Source organism: Canis aureus, chromosome 20, assembly GCF_053574225.1.
Source record: "Canis aureus isolate CA01 chromosome 20, VMU_Caureus_v.1.0, whole genome shotgun sequence".
NCBI classification, from domain to species: Eukaryota; Metazoa; Chordata; class Mammalia; order Carnivora; family Canidae; genus Canis; species Canis aureus.
Window position 1 is genome coordinate 35,772,644 of NC_135630.1, and position 16,890 is coordinate 35,789,533.

Below are 16,890 nucleotides of genomic sequence, written 5' to 3' on the forward strand. Positions count from 1 at the left end.
CCCCCATGGCCTATCTTGCTCCCTATCCCCACACGGGCCCAGTACTCACCATCCACTGGATTGAGGTAGTCGTGGAGATGGGGTGCACTGGCGGCACCCCCACTCTGCATTAGCAGGTCCCCGTACGGTGCAGGGTGGCCCGCCATGAGGGTCATCTGGTGGTAATAGTCTGAGGGGTTGGTCCCTGGAGGGGGGAGGCCAAACAGTCCCCTCTCCTTGAGGTGCTCGTGGGCCACTGTGGGTAGGAGAGAGAGTTGGTCAGGATTGGCCCAAAAGAGAGAGAAACACACACAAGGGCTGAGGCATACCCCACCACCCCCGTGCCCCTGGGGTGCTGTCTTCTGCCCCTGGGTCCCCTTCCCCCACTGAGCAGACAAAGTGGGATGGGGTGGGTGGGGTGGGGTGTTTCTGCTGGTGGGGAATCAGAGCCAGCATGCCTCCTTGTCCCCACACCATAAACAAGCACTCCCACCTCCCCCTCCAGGCCCCACAGAAGCCCAGAGCTCCAGGCTGACCAGGTCCACAGGCCAGCAGAGTCTTCAAAGGAAAACAGAGACACAAACAAAGGCGCCGTGGTGGTCGACAGTTGGGCCAGGTCAGTCTGGCCTGAACATTCAAGGCGAGCTCGCCTGGACCCGGCCAGATAAAGCTGCCGGCCTGGCTTGCAGTGGCAACCCAGAGCTGTCTGTCCCCCACCCCATACCCGGCCCCTCCCAGGGGCTCAGCCAGGAGGCAGGGATGACGAACTTCCAGCATCTCAAGGGGGCTTGGAATTGGGAACCAAACAGACCCATCAAGAGGCCTGGCTTTTAGCAGGCGTGCAAAATTGGGAAGGGGCCACCCTTCTGAGCTGGCTCAGTTTTCCATCTGTAAAATGGGGGTAATAATACTTGCTACTCAAGTTACTATGAGAAATGAACGTGAAAGCCAACGTCACGCTGAGCGCTTGCTGGGCCTGTGTAGGCACAGGGCCGAGGGATTCCCATTCATCCTCAGGGTCACTATCCTCACACGTTATGAGTGGAAGGCCACCGTTACCCTCCTCAATGGCAGATAAGAACTCCGGTGCTCTCTGCTATCAGTCTTGGCAAAAAGTAAAAGAGATTTCTTACGTGCTGGGCAGAGAGAAGCCGGTCAATGGAAGCAGCCTCCTCCCCCTCCTCCCCTTCTCCTGCTGTATCCACTAGAGAGAGCTCTGGCCTGCAGCCAGAGTGATATCCCATGGCCTCCCCCTGCCCTGTCCATGCTCAAAATGCCCTCCTGTCCTCCTCCTCCTGAATGTTCACCTCCTCCCCAAAGCCTTCTCTGGAGTGCCCATTTGTCCTCAGAGCCCACGCGGTCTGCAGACATGGCCCTGATGGCTGATGAACTTTTGGGGTCTCATGTGGGCAGGTGCTGGGGCTTGCACAGCTGCAGTGTGAGCCTGACATGCTGTCTCTCTTCACTTGGGAGCTGGGTTCCGGGTCAGTGAGGCCTCCGGGTATCAGGTCCATCCCCTGTGAAGGTCAGGGCTTTGCAAATTAGCCAAGTGTCCTCTGGTGCTGAACCCATGCCTGTTATCTCAAGGGGCTGGGGCTGGGGCTGGGACAAGTGGGTGTGACAGGAACCTCAGCGAGGTTTCTCTAGAAATCAGGCATAGAATCAAGTGTTGCACAAATGCAAGCAGCTCCTTCAAGGGCAGCCCAGTCTTACCACTTAGCTCTTCATCAGCTGTACCACTGTCAGCTGAAACTACAGCGTCCTTGTCTTTTCTAGAGACATCTCGCAGGGTCCTCTGAACCTGGCCTCGGGAGCACTACCTCGTCCTGCCTCCTCCGTGGTAACCCTGTCACCATGTGTATTAGTTTCCTAGGGCGCTATAACAAGTTGGTACGGACTTGGTGCTAACTGCTGCCCAAACAACAAAATTTCATTCTTCCACAGTTCTGGAGGCCAGAAGTTTATCATCAAAGTATCAGCAGAGCCACACTCCCTCCAGAGGCTCTAGGGGATAATCTATCCTGTGCTCCTTCCAGCTTCTGGAAGTTGCCAACTTCCTTGGCCAATGGCCACAACACTCCTATCTTTGTGTTGTTCTCTTGTCTATGTCTCTTGTGAGGGCATTTATCACTGTAGTTAAACCCACACGGACATTCCAGGATGATCGTCTCATTCAAAATCTCCAGCTAAATCACATCTGCAGAGGCCTTTTTTTCCCCCCAAACGAGGCAACATTCTCAGATTCAGGGGATTAGGGCGTGGACACATCTTCCTGGGGGCAGGCATCCTCTGGCTATGTGTGAGCTTCAAGGTCAGGGCAGCCTGGGGAATCTGGCCTGCATCCGCACGGAACTCCGGGCTGAGTCCAGCACTGGCTGTGTCATCAGGAGAGGTGTGGAGGCAGCGTGGTCCTTCAGGGCACCCTCACTCGGGCAAGGCCTCTCAGAAAACCCATGCAGGGGATCCCTGGGTGGCGCTGCGGTTTAGCGCCTGCCTTTGGCCCAGGGCGCGATCCTGGAGACCCGGGATCGAATCCCACGTCGGGCTCCCGGTGCATGGAGCCTGCTTCTCCCTCTGCCTGTGTCTATGCCTCTCTCTCTCTCTCTCTCTCTCTGTGTGACTATCATAAATAAATAAAAAAAATTAAAAAAAAAAAAAAAAAAAACCCATGCAGATTCCAGGGCTGGGTTCCAGCTCCAAGGGGTCACTTCAGAATAGCCACGTTCTGGCCAGCCACTTTCATGTCCTGTGGTCACTGCCACTTGCCTCGGACGATGAGCCCAATGATTCAGGGCAACTTTTTTTATACATTTGGAAGCTGGAGTCCTTCTCTTTGTGAAACTCCAACCTGAGCCTCTCAGGTCCAGGACTTGGCTGCTGCTCCTGGTCATATCCATGAAGTGGGGGAGGACATGTTCCCCTGGGAAGGACTGGAGGTAGTGAGTGACAAGAGGCCCACTGGGACCATGTTTCCTGGAGCCTCTGGACCATGGTTTCAATAGACAGATTGAGATGATGTAGCCTGGTTCCTTTTGAAAATGGCAGCAGTGAGTGGCTACCAGGCACAGTGGGGTGAGAACACTTCCCAGAAAGACAGGATGGGCATGGCCGAGTCCCGCATGTGCTTACTACTGTCCAGGGTGAGTGTGTGTGTGTGTGTTGTGTGTGTGTGTTCGTATGTATCAGTGAGGTGGGGATGGGCCTGGAAGTACTAAGTTTTATTTTAAGTATTAAATTTTAGACCTGAAAACCTTATTTGTATTATGTGACCTGCCCTTTCTTGTCTCAAACTAACCGGACTGGGGTGGCCATCTGATCTTTGAAGTGGGCTAATCAGTTCTCTCTCAAGCCTCTGACCTGAGAGACACAAAGCCACTGGTACTCACCTGTGGAGCCTTGGGGTGCCATTTGGAGGCCATGTGTTGACTTCCAAGGGGGTGCACAAGCAGAGATGCAGGCAGAAACCAGCCTGGCTCTGCCTTCCTTCAGCGCTGGGGGCCCATGAGACACCTTGATCCCATACCCCGTTTACTTAACCAGAAGCAGATTTTAGTTTATTGCAACCAAAGAATTCTCACCTAAGATAAGACTTACATAAACATATCTTACCATTATATATACATATATATATTTATATAATTTGCATGTGGAAGGGTGCTTATTGACAGCTCTTTAATGAGCACAAAAACCAATGATCCCCAGATTCTTTGGGCTTTCCCCATTCATTTATTGAAGGACCCATTGTTCAGGGTGGTGGGGAGGAATGTCAACCTGTTCACTATCCCAGGGGCTGGTGCTGGTGCTGAGGAATCAACCACGTCAGAGTTAGCAGCCCAGTTCCCCCAGCACCCCAAACTCTACTCACCGTCAGCGGGGCTGAGACCTCGGGCTGCTGAGATGGTGGGGAGCGTGGGGCTGCTGTGCACGGCTCGGAGGTAATGCTCCATGTGGGGGCTCACGTAAGGGTGCGGGGCATTGAAGGGGGACTCCCCAGGGCCCGCAGGGTGTGGGGAAAGCCGGATCAACGAGATGTCCGAGATGACAGGGCTGCCACTCAGGGCAGGAGGCCTGTAAGACAAAGGAGTGGGGTCAGAAGGCATGGCCTGTTGCAGGAGGATGTGTGGGGAACCCGGCTGAGAGGCAGGCATGGGGACCCTTCATGGAGTCCGAACTCTCACGTTACCCAGCACACAGCACGTTGAAAGCTCCTACTGGGTAGCGCTGCCCACCGGCTGGTCTGCTGGTGGCGGTGAAGTGCCTTCACACAGGACTGGATGTGTGGGGCCACAGGCTCAGGAGGCCACACACGTGTCACCACTGCTTCCCCAAGCCTGCTCAAGGCTGGACAACTAGCGATGAGCCAAATCTTCATTAAGTGAACAGGCACATGCATTCTACATGAGTGAAAAACAGAACCTGAAAACACCAGTACCGGGGCAAGATGCAAAGGGCTCATATTCCTACCAGAATGAAGAGAAACAGAGGGATCGGGGGAGGTCCCGAAAGTAGAGAACTTCTGGTTTAGTGGGATAGTTGGTGCCGTGGAGCGCCACCAGGGGACCAGCTGGAAAGGATCAGAGCAGGATTCAGAAGAGTTTTTGAATGATAAGCCATAGCTAATATTCTAGAATATCCTTTTAGCTCTCCTTAGGAGGAATTCCTTTTATTTATTAATTTTTCATTTTTATTTAAAATTTTTTGGTTTATTTTTATTGTATTTAAAATTTATTATTTATTTTTTAAAATTTTAATTATTTATTTGAGAGAGACAGTGAGAGAGCACAGAGGCAGAGGGAAAAACAGACTCCCCGCTGAGCAGGGAGCCTGATGTAGGGCTCGATCCCAGGACCCGGAGATCGTGAGGTGCAACCACATGAGCCGTCCTGGATTTCCTTTTAATGTTAACGGAGCCTCCCTTCTCGGATGCCCAACATCTGTGAGGCATGCACCTGGCCTGGTCCCTGTGGCCCCGGGCTGGCATGGCCGTGGCCCACCCCATGTCCCCTGCTCAGCCCTCAAGGGGCAAATAAATTAATTACTTTTATTTGGAGATGCCCTGGCTCCACTTAATGCAAGGACGAGGACTTGACATCAGGCCTACTCACTTGGAGCCTCTAAGCAGCTATGAGCGTGTTAGCGCCAGGGTGTTCTGAGGTCATCTACCCCCAAAACTTGCCCATTAATGAAAAAGCAGGCTTGAGAGGCAAAGTAGCTATGAAACCACAGCTAAGTCACTGGGGACCAAATTTACCAAGATATAATTTTCGCTTTTTCAGAAAATGGGGTCTCTCTGTGATCCGACACAGTGCAAAGAAAAGAGTTTGTGTCAGACTCGGACAAACCAGCATTAGGATCTCAGCCATCACCAGCTCAGCCACGCTGAGCGGGCCATTTAACCCCTGCGAGTCTCAGTTTCTTCAACTGTAAAACGGAGATAATAGTGCCTTTTTCATGGGGCTGCCCTGAGGACGAAAGTCCTCCAAATGGTGCGTGAGACACAGCCGTCAGTTAATAAACCAGAGCTGTTATTATGGCATTAGCGCCACACTTGGAGGGCAAAACCCAGATGTGCCCGGGAGGCCCTCCAAACCTCCCCACGGGGTTGGCCGTGGATGTGGGCAAGGGCATTGTGAGGATTGGTTACTTCAGAGCGGGCATGGTTTGTCCACTGGCTGGAGCGAACCAGAGAGAATTACTGCTTATGTACGATAGTGCGTGGAAACCGTGCCTGCCACACAGGGCACGCCAGGACCCAAACAGGTGACATCCAGATGTCTCTACATCTGGCTTTCACAAACTCCCGGGGTGGAGGATGTGAGCATTCTGCTACATTATTGTGTAGCTTTTGCAGATGTGATTGTAATGGGTGTGCAGATCCAACAAACCTGCCAGGCAGCGCTTCCACACTGCTGTGCTATGGTGCACACCGACTCTTGGCCTTGAAGGCCTTCCTGCATCCTATACCTTGTCAGGCAAATCCCTTCTCCACCCCGCAAACCCAGCAGAGGGAACTGCTTCGGTGATACCTTCCCAAAAGCCCCCCGCCCTGACATGAGCTCTCTGCTGCTTCCTCCCTGCTACCCCTGCAGCACCTGCTTCTGGTCTGAGGTTGATGGGCCCATCTCCCAGGGAACTGGGTCCTGTCTGACGTACCTCTACATTCTAGCACCTGGCAGGAACCTAGCATCCCAGACGGATTTTCAGAAGCACTGGTGGCTACACATCTGTTTCCAGGCACCAAGCTTGGCAGAAGGGAGTCTTTGGGATCAGTCACGCATCGTGGCCTCAAGCTGCTCTCACTCACAGGCTGCCTTCCGAGGCCAGGGCAGGCACTGCATTAAGTGCAAGCGGCTTAAGAGATGGCTTTGCTCTAGGCAGGGGCACTATGTGTCCAAGGGTGAGGGGGGCAGAACAGAAGCAGATTAATTCACCCCTCACCAAGGGTCGGTCTTGCTGCCTTGGGCATGCTGACCGGCGCAGGATGGACTCGCACATTCCTGCAACAGGACACGTGTTCTATGAAGACAATACTAGAAAAATATCACCTGTGAGGCAAGAAGGAGCCCTCTGTCTGACTCCTGAGCACAGATCAGGGATTGAAGGTGAAAGTTCTGGAAGGCTGAGCATACTTCAATAAACACAGGGTATTCTGGAGACCAGTGTGAGGCACCTCCTGTCCTCAGATCTCTTAGTCCTCCCGCGGACACTCGAGGCAGCGTAGGTTCCCAGGGCCTGCAGGACACTGGCCAGGAGTGAGGTCACAGCCTGTGGTCACTGAAGCCAGTGGTCCTAAATGGTCTCCCCAAGCCTCCCTGGCATCAAGATCTCCCTGCAAGGCCTGCTGATGACAGCTGAGGCCTCACAAGACAAGCCAGTGACTACATGGGGATATAAAGGAACACTGAAGGCACACGGCAGCCAGCCCAGGTCCGTCCAAGGTGACCCCCATTCCACTGACCAGATGAGTGTCTCCCAAGCAGGAGGCTGGAGACGTGTTGACATGGCAATAAGCACACCATTGTGGGGCTGCCCTGGTGGGGCTGGAGTCCAGCCCAACCTAGCAGCTGGGCCTGGATGTGGTGGGTGGGGCCTGAGCCCCCACACGTAGGAGCTGGGATACTGGTCTTCATACCTTAGTTATCACCCTTCCGGGGAAAGTGAACTCTGAGGCTCTCTTCCCACCATGAGTCACCCAGAGAACAGGGAGCTCGTTCTTCCAGCGCACCCTGGGTCCTGTCTCAGGCCCGGGGCTCAGAGGGGAGCCCCTATGGCTCTTGGAAGAAGCACCTGGCCAGCCTCAAAGGAAGCACTGGCTGGCTGTGTGTCCAGCTGGAAGATGTGGGGAAACTCTGACACCAACAATCTCCCATGAGGACTCTGGGTCCAGAGAGGGAAATCACGCTGTGTGGCCAGAGAGTGACACGGGCCAAGACACGACCCAAGGCTGCCTCATTCCCGGGCTGGTGCTCCCCTCATCTCAGGGGCCGCCCCCCACATTGCTAAGTCCTCCCTGTTTCCTTGGCGTAATGGGCATGGAGCCGAGAGAGGCCTCTGCCCCTCGACCAAAGCAGACTCCATAGGGTTCGCTGGTAAGACAGGTCAACTCTCAGGGCTGATGAGACAGTACATGGAACAACCATTGTTCTTCCCAGGGCCAGGAATGCTGTCATTGCCAGGCCTGGAAGCCCTGGGATGGAGGCCGGGAGAGCCTCTAGCAAAGGCACAACCAAATGCTCTTCTTTCACATACAGAGCAGGACTGGCTCTGGCGGCCCTATGGGGGGACCCAGGGCCTAGAAGCAGTGGGGCAGCCCTGGCATCTGGGCACGGCCTGTGCCTTCCAAAGCACCAGTTGTCTCACTAACCCTGATCTTTCCCACCTTGCTGGGTGGCCTCGGCCAGCATGCTGCCCCTCTCTGGTGCCTCCCAGGGCAGGGCACAGGCAGGGGGTTCATGCTGCCCCTCTCTGGTGCCTTCCGGGGAGGGGCACAGGCAGGGGGTTAGCCAGCATTAACTCTCATCCCTTCCCTTCTCTGCAACAAGTCAACTCGGGGTGTGGAGCATCTATTGACTTGAGCACTCAGTCCCCAAGACAACAGGTGCCTCAGTCAACACAGCCATGGATGACGGTCCCGACAGCTACTCTGGGAAGACTCCCTAGCTGTCCCCTCTGCACAGTGCCATTTAGTCGTGTCCTTATCCGACATCGCCTCAAGATAGGGCTGACTGTGTACCTACCATCACAGGACATCGTGCATGTATTTCTTTACTCATCTCAATAAAGAATTCACCAAGAAGGTACTTCCTGCCCATTTTACAGATGAGGATACACCCGGAGGTCCAGGTCCCTCCTTGCCCAAGGTCACTCACAGAGCACGTAGTGGAACCACGCCAAGAGTGCGCTGTGCCTGTCCCCTGGGCACAGAAGGGGGTGCTCCTGACAACTGTGTTTCTTGTGAGCCAGGGACAGGGTGGGGGGGCACAGGATCAGGGACCAGCAGCACCTGAGAGCCGAGCAGCTTCCTCCCCACTGTTTCAGCCTCCCTTCCCGTCTGTATTTCCACTTCCACTCCATCATCACACACAAGCCACTCCAGCTCTCTGGAGGGAGCTGGAACCTCTCCCTCGCGCTGTGCTGTCGATGACTGATAAGGATCCAGGGGCACAAATGTTCCAAGAGGTTGTCATTTTGACAGACCCAACACAGCAAACGGAAGGAATCTCAAACGGCAGAAGTGCAAGCATTATTAATGCACGGGAGGGAGCAGGGAGCTTCCCGGCAGTCCTGAAAATCACACCAGCGCTGCCAGCTCTCAAGGCAGCTCCTTCAAGGAGTGGGGCTCCTCTGGTCTCCCTCCTGGGGCCCATCTGAGGGTTCCATGCGGGCCGGGTGCTCCCAGCGCCCGTGAGCTGACACCAGGAAGACCGTCTGCTGGTGAAGTAGGAGCCAACACTTCAGGCTGACCCCCAGCCACAACTTCCCTTTCTTCTAGCATGTCCGCAGCATTGGCTCTGGGGGCCCAACCCAGGTCTCAGCCCTGGCCTGTTAAGGCCTTGAATTCTGGCAACTGGGCAGAGACTCAAGGAGGCAACCTTGAGGGCGAGAGGAGCAGTCAACAGCGTGAGCTCATTTAAAAGACGGTCACACTCTCCTATGGCGTAGATATGCATGTATGCACACTCACACACTTGCAGGCCGCCGTCAACTGGACTGGCAAAGCCAGCCTTGCTGCAAGCTGCTTGGCTTGGATGTTATTCTTATGCACTGCTTTCTCCCGATTCTGAGCAGTCCAATTCTGAGCTCATTCTACTGTCCTTTGTCTATTTGTTCACATTCCTGACAAAACTGTCCAGGGCACTTATTCTGTGCTCAGGACCTAGAGGGAGCTCAGAGCCCAAGTGTAAGAGTCAGACCCACAAGTCAGGTATGTCGGACAGTTTGAGAAAGGCTCCAGCAGACGAAAAAAAATTATCTAACTCTGCATGTAAGTGTAAGGGAAGGCTTCTCAGAGGAGGTGACATTTGGCCTGGGTTCTGAAGGTTCAGTAGGAGTTCGTCAGAAAGGGCATTATACAAAGAAGGAAGCAGCATGGAGCGAAGCGAAGAGGCTGGAGTATAAGGATATGTGTGTGTGTGAAGGCTATGCTTTGACGGGGGAGCAGAGAGCACTTTGGGCTGGATCTCTACTGGACGACTTCGTTTCTTCTCCAGGGTTCAGGGGCCATGCGACCCGAGCCGAGCTGATCAGAGCATTCCATATTCCTGGGTACTGTGATCATTTCAGAGATGGACATATGCCTACAATAGCAGCTTTGGCTGGAATCTTTGAGGGGAGAAGGGTTCTCTGCCCACAAGAGTTGCTATGCAGGTAGGAAGCAAGCATGGAGCTGTCAGGGACGATGAAGGGTGAGGCCCAGGATGAAGACCATAACCAGAGTGTCAGGGCTGGAAGATGTGGAACCGGGTTCTTGAATTGAGTCCCTAGTACAGATCCAGCTTCACCAGAAGTTAGTAGCCTTGGCCTTTTCAGTTATCTGAGTCAATGCACTTGTTTGTCTGTTTAAACCAGTTTGAGCTGAGTTTTTCTATCACAGGCAACTGCCAAGGCAAACCTTGGCTAACACAGCCTCTCATCCCCAGAATGATCGTGCACCCAGCATTCTGAAACACGGATCAGAGCCATAGCTCCTCAGGCCTGTCCAAGCTCCTGCCTATAGGCCAGCTGGAGAGGGTGGCAGGTGTCGTGTCCAGGGCTACTGAGGCTTGGTGAAGACAGCTCTGGTGGCCCTTCCATATGTGAGCATGAGGCGTAAGAAGGGGGCTGTGGGTAAGAGGAACAGCCAACTGCCTCCCTGCCTCTGTGTGCGTGAGTGTACGTGCGTGCACATGTTGGTGATAGGCAGCAGTCGCCTGCAGTGGGGCCCAGCTCCCTCGGGCATTCGAGGACTCCTGCGCTTCTTCCTAGTACTGGTGCTGGCCAGGTGGCTGGGCCCCTCTACCTCCTCCTCCCCAAAAGGAGGGCCTTTCCTGAGCAGCGTCTTCCCTCGACCCTCTTCCCTTCCCTCTCTTTTGGGAGGGGGCCTGGCCAATTCCCTGGACAAGATCTCAGGGCCAGGCCCAGAGACCAGGGGGGTAGCCAGCGGGAAGAGAGGACAAAGAGGACGGGCAAGGCAAGCAGAGACCTAGCTGGGCGGCTCCTGAGCTAGCCTCATGCGACACGGCGGCGGGGAAGGTGCGGCCCACGGGGTTGTCAGCATTCGCCCAACAACGAGTGCACACAACACACCCAGCAACTCTGCAAGGCAGGTTTTAGTGCAGAGGGAAACCGAGGTGCACGGTGGTAAATGAAACGTGCCCAAGGCTGCAGGGCTCTAAGTGGCAGAGGGCAATGGAAGCTGGCCTTTCTGACTCTGTGAGCTCAGGCGTGGTGCTTTGACATTGCCAACGGTCCCCCCAGAGGCAAGCTTCTGCCCCAGCTGTGTCTGCCCTTGACAGGTTCGGCCCAGTGTCCGTTTGCAGACATCACCTCAGCTGCTGCTCCTGCTGACCCTAGCTGGGCGGGGGTGCAGGCTGGTGGCACCTGGACTTTCTGGGTCTGGACTGCAGCTCTGCCACTTACTGTGGGTCTCGGCTGTGCTCTCTGCCTGGAGCCTCTGCATCCTTGCCCAGGGGACGGGGCAGTGGAGCCTGCCTGAGGAGCGGCTGTGGGATGGCATGAGCTCCATGGGCTGTGCGGCCCTGGGTGCCTAGGAGATAGTAGATGCTCACCCGGTGCTCCCCATGTCTTGTTCTTAGATTTAATGGATGAGCAAAGGGAGGACTTTCAGAGAGTGGAGTGGACCCAGCTCAATCTTTCAACATCAAGTCCCGGCCCCTTCCCCACATGATGGATCAAGATTTCTGGAGTGGGGTGAGAGGCAAAGCCACGGCGATGAGAACCCCGCACAGCCACACCAAAGTGGCTGTACCCTTGGGTATGGGCACCATCCCTGGGAGCTGGCAGGATGGGGATGTGTCCCCACAGGGTGTATGGCTCCCGCTGGGCTGGAGGGGTAGGACTCTGCTTGATGGGAGGACCAGGGAGGGCATCTGATCCATGGTGCAGCCTGAGTCAGGGCGCAGGGGCAGGAACCATCGCGCTTCATACCGCAGTACCACCCCGGTACCCCACCCATGGTGCTGTTTAGAGAGGCAGAACAATGCAGAGCCGAGGGGTGCTGACTCACCCAGACTCAGCATGAGCCACTGGAGCAGACTCTTCCACTTGGGGGCCAGGAGCCAGAAGGAAGAACCCTTGGCAACTCAGAGCGGCTCTTGATGGCTTTGCTCAGAGACCTCCTCCTGTGCAGGTCAGTCGGGCCAGAAACAGGCAGAAATGGACACTTTGGGTCCCGTTCCAGACAGCACTTCTGAGACCCAAAGCAGTGGTGGTACAGCTTTTGGATGGTGAGGTCAGCAGCACAGCCGGACTGGAAGTCCGGGACCCCGTGTTATCATGGCCTGCTTTAGGGGCCTTTGCTGAGGATGAGAAAGGGGAGGTCTAGTCACTTGGGGCTGCAGGCCTCTGACCTCCAGCTCTGGTCTGCTTCTCGGGGGGACTGAAGGCCTCAGTGGCAGCAGGAGAGCTCCTGTGTGTTTATGTACCTGCCTCCCTCGACCACACTCTGTGCTACCTCATGGCTTCCGCTCTGGTTCTCAGCATGTGCCACATCTGCTCCTCCGGTCATGACCTGTCCCTGTCCCCAGCTAACCCCTGAATTTCCCTCAGAGGGTCTGGCTCAGGGCCCCCTTGCTCAAGAAGCTTCCCAACCCCACATGGAGGTCAGGGCTCCCGCAAGACGCTCCTGTGGAGGACAGCTCCTTCTCTGGACCCGCTTCCCGGCCGAGCAGGGGGCACCTGCCATGAAGAGCTCACTCAGGGCCTGTCTCCTGCTTAGTTAGACCGGCAGCCAGGGAGCAAGCTCTGGGTAACCCCCCTGCTCACTTGCTTCCCCAGCACCTGCTCCTGTGCCCATCAGGTGCTTGGAAAGCATGCTCAACATGCGGCTCCTGCATGAATGGTGGGGAGAATGAAGAAATGAAGCAGTGAGTGTGTCCAACACGCAGGCATTGCGGCAGAAGGCCTGGGTTCCATCTCAGCTCACTCCTAGCTCTGTGGCTTGGAACAATTCCTGTGCCCCCTAAACCCGTGCGCTCGTCTACAAAGAACAATCGCCATGGCACTCTTACAAACACATACTGGGAAGTGGAGGGAGGTTAAGTATGGAGGCTGACCTTGACCTCTCAAAGATGCATCTGTGTCCTTCCGGATCCCTTGTTAATACTATTGTATTTGCAAAAAGAAAAACTCTGTGATGTGATTAAGATAAGGATGCTGAGAGGAGGAGGTTATGGATTGTCAGGGGTGTCCTAAATGCCGGAGCAAGGGTCCTTATAAGACAGAGGCAGAGGGACACAGAAGAGGAGGCAGTGTACCCACGGGGGCACAGGCTGGAGGGACGTGGCCACAAGCCAAGGAATGCTGGCAGAGGCAGGGGATGGCTTCTCCCCTAGGGCCTGCAGAGGAAGCATGGCCCTGCCCACACCTGGATTTCGACCCAACAATACTGATGTTAGACTGCTCATCTCCCAAACCGTGAGGGAATGCATTCCTGTTGTTTTGAGCCACTGAGTTCGTGGCGACTTGTGAGGAGCCGATACAGTACGTACAGCATAGTGTGCTGGTGTGGAGCAGGCCCTCGGGAGGTACTGACATCACCATCATTACTACGGTCACCCCTCTTCCGAGGCCGTCGGCTCGCAGAGAGCAGGGCCTGTGTGTTATTTCTTGGCGTGGCCTAGCCCCCAGGAGGCGCTCCATCAGCGGCACGCTGGCAGAGAAGGAGGGCTTCTGAGCATGCTCTCTGGATTCTGGAGTGTGCCTTCCCCCCCGCTGCCTGGATTACACGGTCACTGGCTCCCCATAGCTGAACGCGCCCTGCACACAGCCCTGACACGCCAACCCCTCCCGCCCCAGGGACCGCTTGCTCGCATGTCCTCATCCTGCCTTTGGGCTGAGATGCTACCACCCACCAGGATCACAGGGCCATGGGTGGAGTCAGAGGGCTCGGGGTGGGGGGAGGCTATGACCGCTGTGCTGCTGCCCAGGGGCTCAGGGCCAGGCACCCACTTTCTCAACAACACTAGGCAGTTGGCCTTGGGCCCACTGATCTGCTAGAAGGGAAACTAATACCCCAAAGCTGGCCTTCCTGCTCTGAGCTACTCTCCTCCTCAAACTGGGGTTCCTCAGCATCAGGCCCTTGTGAACAGGGCAGGCATGTGTCTGCTTTCACCAGTGCATCCCTGTAGAGCGAAGCTGGCACCCGCTGCCCTAGGCCTACTGGTGGGCAGAGCTCCAATGAGCTCTTCTGGGCAGAGGTCAGTCTCTTCTGCAAGGGTTTTGTTTGTTGGTTTGGGTTTTGTTTTCTGCTTTGCTGTTTGGTTGGTTTGGGGTATGTGAAACTGAACACTGGCAAGCTTGCTCACCACACTTCCATACGTTAATTTTAAAAGTTCCAGAAATCAAGTCCCTTTTAAAATACACCACGGGGATTTGCAACTGTAAAAAGATGTACGCTGAATTCTTTTGGAAAGTGCTGGAGAACCGCCCTGTCTTTAAATCAGAGCCCGATTCATTTTTTATGACAATCTGCAAGCTCCAAGGCATCTGGGCTGCCCCATGCCCATGTGGGGAGGCTCTATAAATCAGCAAAAAGGCTAACTGTAAGCAGGGCCTGGCCCTCCAGCATCCAGCCATTCACTGATTTGTTCATGTGTTCATGCAGTCTTCCGTCAGTCAGCCAACATTCGCTGAACACGGGTGCGGAGGGAACCAGGTGGGGAGCTGGGGGTCCCAGGAAGACTCAGCCAGCACCCCACACCTAGGAAGTCAAAAAATTGGCTGTCGAGTGCTGCACCAGGTGCGTCTGGTCAACTCTGACCTTCCCAGGGCTCACCTTGAACCCATACTTGCCCAGATCCCAGCAGAGAGCATAAGTCCCCATGAGGCTGTGGTGATGACAAGCTGTTAGAGTGATGATCTTGGGGGAGCACCCCAGATCCAGCCATCAGTTCAGGAAATCACAGCCCCCTAAGCCTACAGTTCACCTCAGGGCCTTAACAGAATCACAGGTGTTGGGACTTCTAGGGTCATGGAGGAAAGTGGTCACTACAATTAGTATACACTAGTATACACTACAGACAGTATACAAGGTGCCAGAGCAGAAAGAAGGGTGGGAGGGAAGAAGTTATTCACTCTGTTGTGGCAATCTGAGAGGGCTTCCTGCAGGAGGTGGCATCTGAAACTGTGTCTCAACTCTTGTACAGAAATAGAAAGGAGGCAGTGAGTGGTGCAGGCCTGGTGTTCTGAGAATAGCTGAACAAAGAGCAGATCATATCGGGGAATAGCTACCAGGGTCCAGGTGCCAAAAGTCAGACCCCACAGCTGATGGAAGGAGAATGTGTGGGGCAAACCATGAAGGAAATGCCAATAAAAAAGGGACCTGGGTTAAGAAAGGAACTCCTCTTCAGCCAGACACTCCACTGTGGGAATGAAGAGAACAAGCCCAAACTGAGAGAAGATATTTGCAACACAGATAACTCACTATGGAACAAAATGCCTTAATATATAAAAAGCTTATTCACATCAATATGAAAAAGGCAACTCCATACGGAAATGAGCAAAAGAGCTCAAAAGGCGCCTCACAGGAAGGAAACATTGGCCAATAAACATAGGAAAGGATGCTCAGCTGTATCAGTAATAAGGAAAATAGGAAATCCAAATGATACCAAAATCATGGCAAAAATTTAAATGTTGCTGACATTACCCTGGTAACAAGGATGTGGAGCAAGTTGCACCCTCAAGCCCTGCTGGTGGCGAAACCACCCAAGCAAACGTCTGGCAGCATCTGGGGTTACAATGTGAATACTCCATGACTCAGCGATTTCATTCCCAGACATGCATTTACTCTAAAGAACAGCCAGCTGCACAGGGGGCCCAGAGGACGGTGCAAGAGCATTCACCGCAATAGTGTTCAAAATCGCCAAAACAAAGACACAGCCCAGATACCTGTCAATGCAGACTGCTTCGGAGTAGTGCAAATTCATGAATGGAAAGAGCACCATGCATTAGCGGGCAAATCTCTGGAACATAATTTGACCCACAAAAGTAGTTTCCCAACAAATACACTTGCAATGATTCTGGTTACATCAAGCACACAAAGCGAAACTAAACAATGTGTTGTTGGGGGAGTCAGACCTGGGGTGGAACTGTCCTGGGTGCAAGGGGATGGGAAACTCCAAATCCCAGAGCATGGTGGGAGGGGGAGCCCCAGGGGCAGGACAGTGGAGGGGCACACAAGACCTCCAAGGTACTGGCATGTCCCCCAGTCCCAAGGCCGGGCACGGAATGACAGTGTATGATATCATTACCCTTTATATCTTACCCATGCTTTTTGCTATTCCTTTTGTATGTCTTCAATATTTAATAAGCCTAAACCTGAAAGAGGATGGCTGGCTGCTGGTTAGAAGTAGGCTGAGTGGACGGGGGCTCTGCGGTGGAGAGCGGAGCAACCGCAGGGCTGGTCGTGAACTTGTGTGGGCTGCTGGGAAGCCTCTGGGGCTCAGTGGTCGTCTCCCTGTCACCCAGGGGGCTCGTCTTGGCCGCTCCATCTGTCTGCTGCCCAGGGTCCCTCGTGGCCAGCCCCAGTCCATCCGACAGGCCTGCTCTGAGGCTGCCACACGTCTTTCTACACATGCAATCCATTCGACCCTCCGCTCACCCTGTTCCCCTTACAGACCCGCACACTCCACCAGACCCAGCCGAGCGCCAGCTCTCAGCTGTCACTCCCTACGCAGAACCATAATAAAGAAATCACTGTTTTCGGCTGACAAAGAGCAGATTTCTTACTGAGTAAACACTGATGTTTTGGTAGGGAAATTAGGTTATAAAAGTGTGCCTACAAAGGAGGCCATACACATGGACTTGGTTAAGGTCTAGCCACACAGGCAAGAGGGGTTAATTCAATTGCCCACCCTTTATCACTTTTTTCCCCCCTTGGAACAGAAGGATAGGAAGGTTATCAGCTTTTTCAAACATAAAAACTAAAAAGCATAAAAAGACCAGAAGGAAGTATCAAGGAGATGTTTTTCCCTAGCAAAGTGATGGCTTACACTGAGCTGGGGTGGGGGAAGAGATCTTGGATTTGAGCCATGTGTTGGGGGGTGGTGAGGCAGGAACACAGCTGGCCCCGGGGAAGAGGCCCTGGGGGACCTGGCCTGGATTAGGGCCTCTCCAGGTGACCTGTGGTGTGGGTTAAACCTCTGGGGATGTGAGGCCTTTGTCCGTAAGAACAGCCAACCTTGGCTGAGCACA

The 16,890-nt window shown here is 54.4% G+C and overlaps 1 protein-coding gene across 3 annotated transcripts in view; it reads right to left on the reverse strand.

Annotated features, from left to right (window-relative positions):
• The window catches only part of GLI2 (GLI family zinc finger 2), a 255,045-nt gene that overhangs the window by 33,238 nt on the left and 204,917 nt on the right, over positions 1–16,890 (reverse strand). For 2 of the 3 annotated variants that reach the window (XM_077861356.1, XM_077861357.1), the window contains 2 exons: positions 3,845–4,047; positions 50–235 (listed from right to left, as the gene is read on the reverse strand). In XM_077861356.1, the coding sequence (XP_077717482.1) occupies positions 50–235; positions 3,845–4,047 (389 nt within the window). Of the gene's footprint in view, positions 1–49; positions 236–3,844; positions 4,048–11,704; positions 11,997–16,890 lie in introns of all 3 variants that reach the window. The other variant, XM_077861358.1, reaches the window with a different exon arrangement.